Source organism: Oryctolagus cuniculus, chromosome 6 (genome assembly GCF_051225735.1).
Source record: "Oryctolagus cuniculus isolate XC-2025 breed Fujian yellow rabbit chromosome 6, ASM5122573v1, whole genome shotgun sequence".
In the NCBI taxonomy this organism is placed as follows: domain Eukaryota; kingdom Metazoa; phylum Chordata; class Mammalia; order Lagomorpha; family Leporidae; genus Oryctolagus; species Oryctolagus cuniculus.
The window spans coordinates 111,261,558-111,273,338 of NC_142872.1; the positions used below are offsets into that span (position 1 = coordinate 111,261,558).

At 41.5% G+C, this 11,781-nt stretch overlaps 1 protein-coding gene across 5 annotated transcripts in view; it reads left to right on the forward strand.

Annotated features, from left to right (window-relative positions):
- The window catches only part of E2F5 (E2F transcription factor 5), a 31,576-nt gene that overhangs the window by 13,682 nt on the left and 6,113 nt on the right, over positions 1-11,781 (forward strand). For 2 of the 5 annotated variants that reach the window (XM_070075834.2, XM_089335482.1), the window contains exons 2-7: positions 132-241; positions 1,673-1,834; positions 4,754-4,797; positions 6,066-6,130; positions 8,252-8,519; positions 11,633-11,680. In XM_070075834.2, coding sequence (XP_069931935.2) covers positions 132-241; positions 1,673-1,834; positions 4,754-4,797; positions 6,066-6,130; positions 8,252-8,519; positions 11,633-11,680 — 697 coding nt within the window. The remainder of the gene's footprint in view (positions 1-131; positions 242-1,672; positions 1,835-4,753; positions 4,798-6,065; positions 6,131-8,251; positions 8,520-11,632; positions 11,681-11,781) is intronic. The other 3 variants (XM_089335480.1, XM_051843872.3, XM_089335481.1) reach the window with 3 other exon arrangements.

Here is an 11,781-nt window from a genome sequence, read left to right on the forward strand (position 1 = left end):
AGCAACTGACTGGGTCAAATTTGGGATTGGGCATTCAAGCTGTGGACTTAATAATCAACCCTTTTTGGCTTTAAAATATGATTTGCTCTTTATTTTGTTGCTCTCTATGTTTTCTTTGTTTCCCTAAGCAGGCTGCAGACACTTTGGCTGTGAGGCAAAAAAGAAGAATTTATGATATCACCAATGTCTTAGAAGGAATTGATCTCATTGAAAAAAAGTCAAAAAATAGTATCCAGTGGAAGTAAGTTATGATTCAGGATTCTCTTCTAAAACATTTGTTTTTTCCCACTGCTGAGTAAAATTTGACTTTCTAACATTTATCCCTCTTAAGTCCTCTATTTCAGCCCTCTGGTCACAGCAGGTCCCTCATTTTCCCTTGGATACACTTCTTTGAGCCCTTGTATAAGTCACCCCTGCATTGAGATGTTCCCATGCTCTCTCGGCTGTCTAGTTTAAACTTTTCTCTTTTTTTAGATTTATTTATTTATTTGAAAGAGTGAAGGAGTCTTCCATCCTCTTGTTCACTGCCCAAATGGCCCTAAAGTCTAGAGCTGGGCCAGTACAAAGCCAGGAGTTTCTTCTGGGTCTGCCACTGGGTAGCAGGGGCTGCAGGGCTTGGGCCATCCTCTGCTGCTTTCCCAGGTGCGTTAGCAGGGAGCAAGATTGGAAGTGGAGCAGCCGGGACCTGAACTGGAATCTATACGGGATACAGGAATTGGCTTTACCCGCTATTCCACAACCCAGGCCCCTAATTTAAACTCTTAAATTTCAGATCTTGGGGCTAGCGCTGTGGCACTAGCATCCCAATATGGGTGCTGGTTCAAGTCCTGGCTGCTCCACTTTCAATCCAGCTCCCTGCTATTAGGCTTGGGAAAGCAGTGGAAGATGGCCCAAGTGCTTGGGCCCCTGCACCCACATGGGAGACCCAAAAGAAGCTCCTGGTTCCTGGCATTGGATCAACTCAGCTCTGGCCATTGGAGCCATTTGGAGAGTGAACCGTTGGATGGAAGACCTCCCTCTTTCTCTCTTTCTATAACTGTCTTTCAAATAAATAAAAATAAAACTTAAAAAAAAAGTTCAGATCTTATTTTCTCCCTCAGGCTACTCATTTGGCGTACACCATATACATACTGCTTTGTATTATAAACCCCTGAATAACTTTTCACCCTACAGATAGAAACTCCTGACAGTAAGAACTGTCTTACACATGGAAATGTGTACCTTAAATAATAATTGAGTGAAATGCGAGCCGTAATTTATTAACTGTTGCATGGTTGTATATTTGAATGTGCCAAGTACTTTATTTTTAGCCACAATTTCACCAAAATGCTGAAAGGTTGTAATGTATTTTATGAGGATCTCAGACTCTTATCTGCTAGGTGTGACCCTATCACTCTGACATCCTTTTGGCACCTGAGTCACCAGGCTGATCCTCCAGGTGACAAAAAGCACTCTAGAGCAGGTTGTGAACTTTTGTAATTTGTTTGTTGTCAATACATTTTGTAAGCAAATATATCCAGAAATTATCATGTTTAAATTTTGTGAGAATTGTAATGTCTTTAGAAAAATATAGATTTTTGCCTCATATGTTACTGCATAAGTCAGTTATACAGAGATTAAGTGATGCAAATGGATCTGATTTGGAGGATATCAATTTTCATATGTTTTTAAGAGGTGTAGGTGCTGGCTGTAATACTAAAGAAGTCATAGATAGATTGAGATTTCTTAAAGCTGAAATTGAAGATTTAGAACTGAAGGAAAGAGAACTTGATCAGCAGAAGTTGTGGCTGCAGCAAAGCATCAAAAATGTGATGGATGACTCCATTAATAATAGATATCCTTTTAAATAAACTAGTTACACATGTACATATAGCTATAGGGTATATATATATTTATAATATATCTTCCGATCTGAAACTCAGTTACTTTATTCTAGTGATTCTAAAGAGTTAAGTGTTGTAAATGAATATAACATTTCAATTTCATAATACTTTTAGTAATTTATAAGAATATTTTACCTATTTTTTTTTCATTAAGTCTCATGTTTCATTTGAGGGGAAAAAACGATTAATATACCTTCAGTCTACCCGTTGGTATGATGCAATATGCTAACCAAAGAGTGTTTGGGGGGGGTCTGTGATTGTTAGAAGTCATTGTTAAGTGCATGGGCATTTTTAAAGAATCATGTTGAATGTTCTGAAATAGTAAAAACAGCAACTTTCAAAGTTTGAAAAATCAGTTTTGGTTTTAAGAGGAAATACTATGGGTTCAGTGTCAATCACAGGTGCTTTTTGTCCATATTAGCCTAAAGATAGCTTCTCCTGGACTGCAGGAGACCACGGCTTGCATATGTATCACATTATATTAGGGAAAAACACTGATACTCCTTGGGTTTCTTCTAAACCATTCTGTTCTTTTAGATACTTGTAATTCTTTTGGTTTATGAATTCACTTTGACTTTTTTTTTTTAAGATTTATTTCTGGGTCTGGCACTGTGGTGTAGTGGATAAAGCTGCCACCTGCAGTGGCGGCATTCCATATGGGTGCCAGTTCGAGTCCCAGCTGTTCCACTTCCAATCTAGCTCTCTGCTGTGGCCTAGGAAAGCAGTAGAAGAGGGCCAAAGTCCCTGTGCCCTTGCACCCGCATGGGAGACCAGGAAGAAGCTCTTGGCTTCCTATTGGCCCAGCTCTCGCCATTGCGGCCATTTAGGGAGTGAACCAGTGGATGGAAGACTTCTCTCTTTCTCTCTCTGTAACTCTGCCTTTCAAATAAATAAATAAATCTGGCTGCAATGGCCAGAGTTGGGATGATCTGAAGCCAGGAGCCAGGAGCCTCTTCTGAGTATCCCATGTGAGTGAAGGGGCCTAAGTCCCTGGGCCATCCTCTGCTGGTTTCCTAGGCCATTAGCAGGGAGCTGGATCAGAAGTGGAGCAGCAGCAGTTTACTGCAGCCAGCGCCCATATGGGATGTTGGCATTGCAGGCTTAACCTGTTACTCCACAACGCCAGCCCCTTTCATTCTTATGGAGACTTTAACCACATTTTATCTTGTACCATTTCTCATGAATTTTTGACCAACATATACAATATTGTGTTTTTCATGTTGTCATGGATTTGGTAAGTTAGTTCCTAATCCCTTTTTTATGGCTCGAAGCTTCCTAACAGTTTGAGAACCATGTAGATTTTCAAGCTGTGGCCTGTAGTGCCCCAAGATTCAAAAACCCTGAACTAGCTGACTTAGACTGTGCTGCTCAGCGTTACAGGATTCTGGCCATTCCCAGTTCCCCAAATCTTAATGGTACACACAACACACACAGGGACCTTTAAAAAGTTCTTAGAAGGCCGGTGCCGCGGCTCACTAGGCTAATCCTCCGCCTTGCGGCGCCGGCACACCGGGTTCTAGTCCCGGTTGGGGCGCCGGATTCTGTCCCGGTTGCCCCTCTTCCAGGCCAGCTCTCTGCTGTAGCCAAGGAGTGCAGTGGAGGATGGCCCAGGTGCTTGGGCCCTGCACCCCATGGGAGACCAGGAAAAGCACCTGGCTCCTGGCTCCTGCCATCGGATCAGCGCGGTGCGCCGGCCGCAGTGCGCCGGCCGTGGCGGCCATTGGAGGGTGAACCAATGGCAAAGGAAGACCTTTCTCTCTGTCTGTCTCTCTCACTGTCCACTCTGCCTGTCAAAAAAAAATAAAAAAAATTAAAAAAAAATTTTAAAAAAGTTCTTAGAAATATGGAATTAAAAGGTGTTTATTTTGGTGCAAAAAAATAGAAATCCATACATAATTAATCATGTGCACTTTCCATGAATTTTTTGAAGATACCTTGTGTATGTTTTATGCACACACATACGCGTACACACACACACACTTAGTTTTCTGTATATTAGCGCATACACACACAGTTTTCTGTGTATTATGCTCTGAAATCTCATAACACCTTTCTGGCTGGGGAGAGCCTGCCCCCTGGGGTAGCCAATTCTTTGGAAGTATCAAAGGTCCAGCTAGCAGCAGGTCTTCGATACACAGCGTAACCATTCCAGAGCCATGCTCCTCTCTGTGCCCTTACACCCAGGAAGCAGTATTTCTCTGCCTTAATCAGCCCATGGCCAGATACCAGACAGAACCCATTCCTGAAGCTTAGAACCCACCAAAACCATTCAAATCAATCAGTTCTGAAGTGTTCACCCTACTCTGCCTTGTTTTCTTCCATGGAAACCCCAGTTGGGTTTTGGCTTAATGCTTTCCCTGACTCCTGTCTTCTGCCTTGTGCCCACTCTGGTGTCTTTCATGTGTGGCCTGCATCCCTTCTGTCTGCAGGACCAGTGAGTATTGTTTTCCTGAGCCTCTCCATAGCTGTACCACTCTGAGCATATTGTAAAACAACACAAAACAGTGACCCAAGAAGATGCTCAGTGTGGAAGGTCATTGCTGTCCACTCCTGCTGATGGCCTCTTTCTCCCCTGTCCATCACTTCTCTCCAGAAGCCCATGCCTCCATGAGGAATGCACTGTTTTCCCTCTCTCCCAAGGGTCTGAAGGTATCACGGCAATCAGAATGGCTTCTTTTCAGAGCAGAGGTTCAGTATTCCTCCTAGGGATCTTTGATTGCTTTTACTTTTTGTTTTTTTTTTTAAACTGGGCATGTGTAGCCCCTTCATGCATTTGGCTATTTAGTTATTTTTGGCCTTCAGATATATTACCTTAATTTAAATGCATAGACCTTGATACAAATGCTATTCCTTAACTCCTATGACAGTACATTTTCCTATGTAACTCATGAAGACATCTGTAATTGCTTTAATGGTAAGTACTGTTAGACTTTTTCTCATGTTTCCTCTGATCAGCTTATTAAATATAGAGTGATTCAGATTCCACATACCCTCAGCCTCAGTCATTATTTTCAGGAGTTGTGGACATTTGTCTCACTCTGCAGTGCTGTGTATTGATAGCTACTCTTGTTTCTGTTTTCATCACAACAACTGCTTTTGACAACTTTCATTTCATCACCTGTATTGGTAGGCATAAATTGAGCTTGGGAGGGGAAGGTGGAGAGGCAGCAGAGAGGAAGAGAAATCAGAGCAGGATTCAGCAACAGCTTCACAGCCAGAATCCGTGGCCAGTCCTTAACCAGAGCACGCCTTTCATGAGCACTATTTTTGCAACCATATACGCCAAGTGTGTTGGCCATAGTGCAATCCAAAATATAGGGAAGATTTAGGTGGCTACTTTTTATAACCATGAAAGTTCTTCTTAATCCTGTTCCATCCCCTTCCTCATTTTTCTCCCCTTGAAGTGACAATGTTCAGTATTAATTTTAAAAATGAGGGGGGTGGAATAAATTCTCGTAATTATAACACAAGTAAAATGAAAGCCTACACACATTTTTATTTAATAAAGCATACTTCTAGTAAAAGGACAGCCCTGTGTTTTAACCCCATAACCAAAAAAAGAAAAAAAAAAAGAAAAAAAAAATCCTGGCAAGAGCTCTTATCAAGTGTAGTCTGGCTTTTCAAGTAAGACTGCTAGAAATATGTGCAAACTCACTGCTGTATTTTTCCACCGTGATTCCCAAGCTTTCTAAGAAAGTTGAAGGAAAGTTTATTTTAACCTGCAACCCAAAAGATCTGTTATAGGCATGGGTTTCAAGAATAAATACACCTACCCTCTAGATTTCAGGCTATCTCCAGTATCATAAATCATTTAAGTGGTTTAAATATTTAAAGTAAACATTATTATTTAATTGAGGCTAAACAGTTTAAAGAACCATAGCTTGTACAGGAGGTAAACTGAAAACAAAATCAACTTGAGCTGTTTATGAATGAGAATAGTAGAAGTAACATTGAGTATTTACTGTGTCCTAAGAGCTTTTAAAATAAGTTATCTCCTTTAATCCTCAAAACGAGCCTGTGCAGTAAATTGTGTATCCCCCTTACAGAATTTAAAAGCAAAGCTAAGGTCACCCAGCCTGGTTTTTAGACCCAAACATTCTGACTCCAGAGCCCATGTTCTTGGCACTGTATTCCATGATCAATAGCATTTACTATATATTTTATATTTGTGTTTTTGATTAGGTGATACACTTTTGGCCATTCAGGCACCTTCTGGTACGCAGCTGGAAGTACCTATTCCAGAAATGGTAGGATAATTTCCGTATCAATGGGAAAAATAGTTGGTCTCAAGAGATGCTTTCTTTAGCTCAATGTGAGCTATTTATTTATAAACAATTTTGAGTTACTGCACATTATTTGAAAGTTTTAATATCTGAATTTGTATGTCTTCTGTACTTTGGTAGAATTATAGAAGTGAATAAATGTACTATTTGATGTTTTCTTTACAAGTTTTTGTTTTATTTTTATTTGAAAGGCAGTTACAGAGAAGGAAAAACATAGATCTTCCATCTGCTGGTTCACTCCCCACATGGCTACAAATGCCAGGGCTGGGTCAGGCCAAAGGCAGAAGCCAGAAACTTCTTCCAGGTCTCCCACACGGGTGCAGGGGCTTAAGCACATGGGCCATCTGCTGCTGCTTTCCCAGATGCATTTGCTGGGAGTTGGATAGTAAGTGGAACAGCCAGGACTCCATATTGGTATTGCAGGTGGTGGGTTAATGTGCTACACTACAACACTGGCCCCAAGTTTTTGTTTTTAATTTGACCTTATTAGGGCTAGAGGATATCAAGGGATGAGTAATGATGTTCGAAATATTCTTTAAAAATCAATTAAAATGACTACATCTATAACTGTTAAAAAAAAAAAATCCTGGGGCTGCAACTGTGGCGCTGTGGTATAGTAGGTAAAGCCGCTGCCTGCAATGTTGGCATCCCATATGGGCGCCGGTTTGTGTCCTAACTGCTCTGCTTCCAATCCAGCTCTCTGCTATGGCCTGGGAAAGCAGTAGAAGATGACCCAAGTCCGTGGGCCCCTGCACCTGTGTGGGAGACCCAGAAGAAGCTCCTGACTCCTGGTTTTGTATCGGCCCAGCTCAGGCCATTGCAGCCATCTGGAGAGTAAACCAGTGGTTGGAAGACTTCTCTCTCTCTCTGCCTCTGCCTCTCTGTAACTCTGCCTTTCAAATAAATAAAAAAATCTTTAAAAAAAAAAATCCTACAGGAAGAGGTTCAACTTAAATATCAAAAAGTAATTGCTTTAAATTAGGTCTTTTAAAAAATGTTTTCTGGGTTATTGAGTTAAAGACCTTTACTAATTCTGTGCTATATATGTCATAATTTTAGTGTTTAGGTTTGTAGTTCCCAAAACTGAGTTTAAAGCTCTACCAACCAAAAAAAAAAAAAAAAAAAAGGAAAAAGATAACTGTATCATCTGACCTCTCACCCATCCTATTGGTTTGTATTTAGGCATTATTATTTATATCACTAAATTCTAAAGCCCCAGGACACAAATTACTTTTCTTGAAATGGAAGGGTTTTATCCTTACATCTCTGTAGAAAAAGTCAGTTGTCTTTGTATTTGCCGAATGGAAATGAGTTTTGATTTGTGAAGTAGCTATAAATTAAGACAGCATGTTGGCCGGCGCCGCGGCTCACTAGGCTAATCCTCCGCCTAGCGGCGCCGGCACACCGGGTTCTAGTCCCGGTCGGGGCGCCGGATTCTGTCCCGGTTGCCCCTCTTCCAGGCCAGCTCTCTGCTGTGGCCAGGGAGTGCAGTGGAGGATGGCCCAGGTGCTTGGGCCCTGCACCCCATGGGAGACCAGGAAAAGCACCTGGCTCCTGGCTCCTGCCATTGGATCAGCGCGGTGCGCCGGCCGCAGCGCGCCGGCCCGGCGGCCATTGGAGGGTGAACCAACGGCAAAGGAAGACCTTTCTCTCTGTCTCTCTCTCTCACTGTCCACTCTGCCTGTAAAAAAAAAAAAAAAAAAAAAAAAAAAAAGACAGCATGTTGAGATGAACACACTCACCATGGCCAAGTCCAGGGATGGAAGTTCATGTACAAAGAATACTTGCAGTGCGCCTGAGCACTGCCATGAGCACACACAAAGCAGATAGTTGCCAGGATTCTACAGCTGAAAGTTTTTATAATTAGAATTTGAGGCAAGCTTACTATTTATGGGCAAATGTTTTAGAATACTGTAGACCCTACAGTATTCCACTCTGCTCTTGGTCTCTACCCTTGTATTTTGATTTAATGACTTTGTCGTGTGAATTTAGTCTTTAATAAAGCTTTGCCTATCTTGTTTTTCATGTTTCAAAGTAGCTAGAAATGTTAATAATTATTCATGTTTATACCCAATAATTTCAAAGGGTCAGAATGGACAAAAGAAATACCAGATCAATCTAAAGAGTCATTCAGGACCTATTCACGTGCTGCTTATAAATAAAGAATCCAATTCATCTAAGCCCGTGGTGTTTCCCATTCCCCCACCTGATGACCTCACACAGCCTTCTTCCCAGTCCTCCACTCCAGTGACCCCACAGAAATCCACCGTGGCAGCTCAGCACCCGCCTGAGCAACCTGCCTCTGAAAGAAGCCAGAGTCTCCAGCAGACACCAGCTACAGACATAGCCTCAGGTAGGTTCAGGTCCTTTGTTTAAAAGATTAGAGGGGAAAATATATGAATCCTGTGTGAAGGGAGTTGGAAAGCTTTCCTGAACTTGTCATTGGTGATACTATCCAGTTACCTAATACAGGAGGCAAAATAGTAAAATGCTTTTTCAACAGTATTACTCTAGTGTCTATAGCACTGGGATAGATATGAGGAAGATTTTAAGAGATCCTATCTACAATCCTGTAGATTTGTATTTTTGAGAGGAGTTTCCAAAAGTTCATGGAAAATGCATCTTTTTGGTTCATTATCACGAACTTTTTGAGGCTGCCCCATATGTGTGTATGTGTATTTGTGAAATACACAAATCAGAAATATCCAGATACAAGGTAACGTGGCTGAGACTGTGTGTTAAACAGTGAATACTTAGCAAGGGAAAGATGTTTATGGGCCAAAGGTGGCTGTTTTCCTTAGGATTCTATTTCTTGGTTAGCTAAGTCAAATTTGTTGCCTTTTCTTTCTTATTCACATGTTAGCTTTTATCTGAGGTTCACCTTTCTAAGGCTTTTTTATTTCGTAATAAGTATAGGATAAATGATTGAAACGTGTTGTTGTAACTGCCCTTACAAAAAAGTATAGAATTCATGCCTCTTTCCCTACCTTGTTATATTTTGTTGAGAAACTTAGTTTATGAGTGGATAAATGGTCCCAACTCCAATTATTTAGGATATCTTGCTTTCCTATATTATTTCCATCTATGAAATGACAAATAGTCAAAACACTAAAAATTGGGCATGCGGAGTAGGTACCACAATTCTTGAATTTATAAATGTTTCATTGGTACACAATTATTTCTCCTGGTTCCAACGGTTGGCATTTAGCAACTCCTTACTGATTCCAAACAAAGGGAGCATGGTACAGAGTCTTTCGACTGCTGAGTGAATGAATGAATGAATGATGGTGTTAATAAAGATGACACACTGCAGATCATTAACAACTGTATAGTACAGATTCCAAATTCTTTTTAAGATTTACTTATTCATTCATTTGAAAGGCAGGGTTATAGAGAGGCAGAGGCAGACACAGAGAGTCTTCCATCTGCTGGTTCACTCCCCAGTTTGCCACAGTGGCTGGAGCTGTGCCAATCCAAAGCCAGGAGCCAGGAGCTTCTTCCTGGTCTCATACCTAGGTGCAGGGGCCCAAGAACTTGGGTCATCTTCTACTGATTTCTCAGGCCATAGCAGAGAGCTGGTTTGGAAGTGGAGCAGCCGGGACTCAAACCGGTACCCTTATGGGATGCAGGCACTGCCGACGGCAGCTTTACCTGCTATACCACATGCTGGCCCCCAAATTCTTTATCTTTACCTATGGAATGTATTTCATTGCTGCTACTCTGGGAGTTCACGGTAGTTAAAAATGAAGCTGAAAAGATTTAACTGGACATGGATCTTTGTTGCCCATACCCTTCCCTTCTTTCCTTTCCCTAGGAATATTTCCATGCTGTAGGCAGAGGGGTACACAACAGAAAGTTCAGTCCTTAAAAAGCTCATGCTAATTAACAAATTTTATTTCCCAGAACTCAACATCTAGGAGTAACTGGCCATGCAGGGGACCGAAAGGACTCCAGCTCACAAGGCAAATTTGTTAGAGGAGACAGGCATAGAGACTTCCAGACCCAAGACAGGCAGGGCCTGCACCACGCCCCTCATAAGCAGGAAGCAGCTATAGAAGACGTGATGATTCTGCTCCCTCCATCACCCCTTAGGATTAAGGGAATGGAGTCTGAAAGGGGAATGTTCTAGGCAGGTGTATAGGATCAGATTTGTGAGCCGGAAGATGCCTTCCCACGTCCCCGCGCCCTCTACAATTTCATGACCCTGCCTGACCACACCTGTTCACCCACCTGCCAGTCAGAAAAGCCTGAAACATGGTGGGCCCGGCCATTTTTCCCTTTGCTCTTTTTCCTCCCTGCCTTAATCCCCGTGCTAGGTGCCCTTCAGTTTAACCCAAAGCTTATTGTGGGTTGCAGCATGTTGCTGTGCCATGCTAAGCAGGGTCATACTCACCTAAAACAGAAGAGGGATTAGGGCAACCCCAGCAGTTAGCCTGAGCCCAAGCACATTTCTCCCCATCCATGCCTTCTGCCAATCAGGTAAACTGCTCCCCAGTGTGGCCCAGACCCATTAGGCCCACCTGGAAAGCTACACGCCCTTCAAGCTGATTAGAGAGGCATATTGGCACCAGTATTGGTTCTGTCGTATAGTCAGTGTTCCCCGGAGTGAGGTAACGCACCTTTCCCCTGCTCTTTAAAAAGCCTACATGGCTGTTAATAAATGGACAAAATGGACATGTTCATAAAAAAAATACCTATAATCTAAGGTCTAACTGGGATGAATAAAGTGGGTAACTTTCTCATTTAGCTTAGTCTATCAATATCAGCTTCCACAGATCACTTAAAGAGAACCGGATATTTAGTTTCTGTTTATGATACTATGTTTGGAAACTTGAGTAAAGTAACTTGGGGCCAGATTTGAGAAAGCCTTGACTATCAGACTAACGAGTTAAGATGTCAGCCAATAAGCCAGTGAAGATCTCTGACCAGAGAAGTATCACAATTAGAATTATACAAGCACAGGAGCGAAATGATTAGGATAGAAGATGCTTTTGGCGCTGGGAAGTAGAGATCAAAGCTTATGGAAACTGAAAATTACATATTTGCAGTTGCAACTGTGGGAAACCATTAAGGCTAAAATAGGGTGATGACAGAGGGATTGGAAAGTAGTAATAAATTGATTTGAGAAATGTTGTTTAGGTAGAAGAAGTAGTATTTAATGTGGAAGATCTAGAGATAAAGGTAACAGGAGGAATGGAAAGTAATGTTGAAGTTTTAAGGTTTGGAGACCGGGAGAATTACACTATAGACTTTGTAACACCGAGTTGGTTTTGTAGAGATAATGAGGATTGGGCTGTCTTTGAAAGCTTAAAGTAATGCCAGGCACAGAACAGATGTTCATGAAAAGAATCTTTCCATAATGTTCTAGTACTTTAACTTTGCACTGTCAAACTGCTGATGTGACTGTTTTACTGTGAAAATATGTAAGCAGAAATTAATAAAATTTTATGACATTTCTATTTTCAGTAGGATCTATTAGTGGAGATATCATTGATGAGTTGATGTCTTCTGATGGTAAGTAATTTAAACTTTTCCTTTCTATCTTATAAATTAGGTAACACAATTTAAAAGAAATGAATAGACTGTATTTACTAACTGCTTTATTATGATTCATG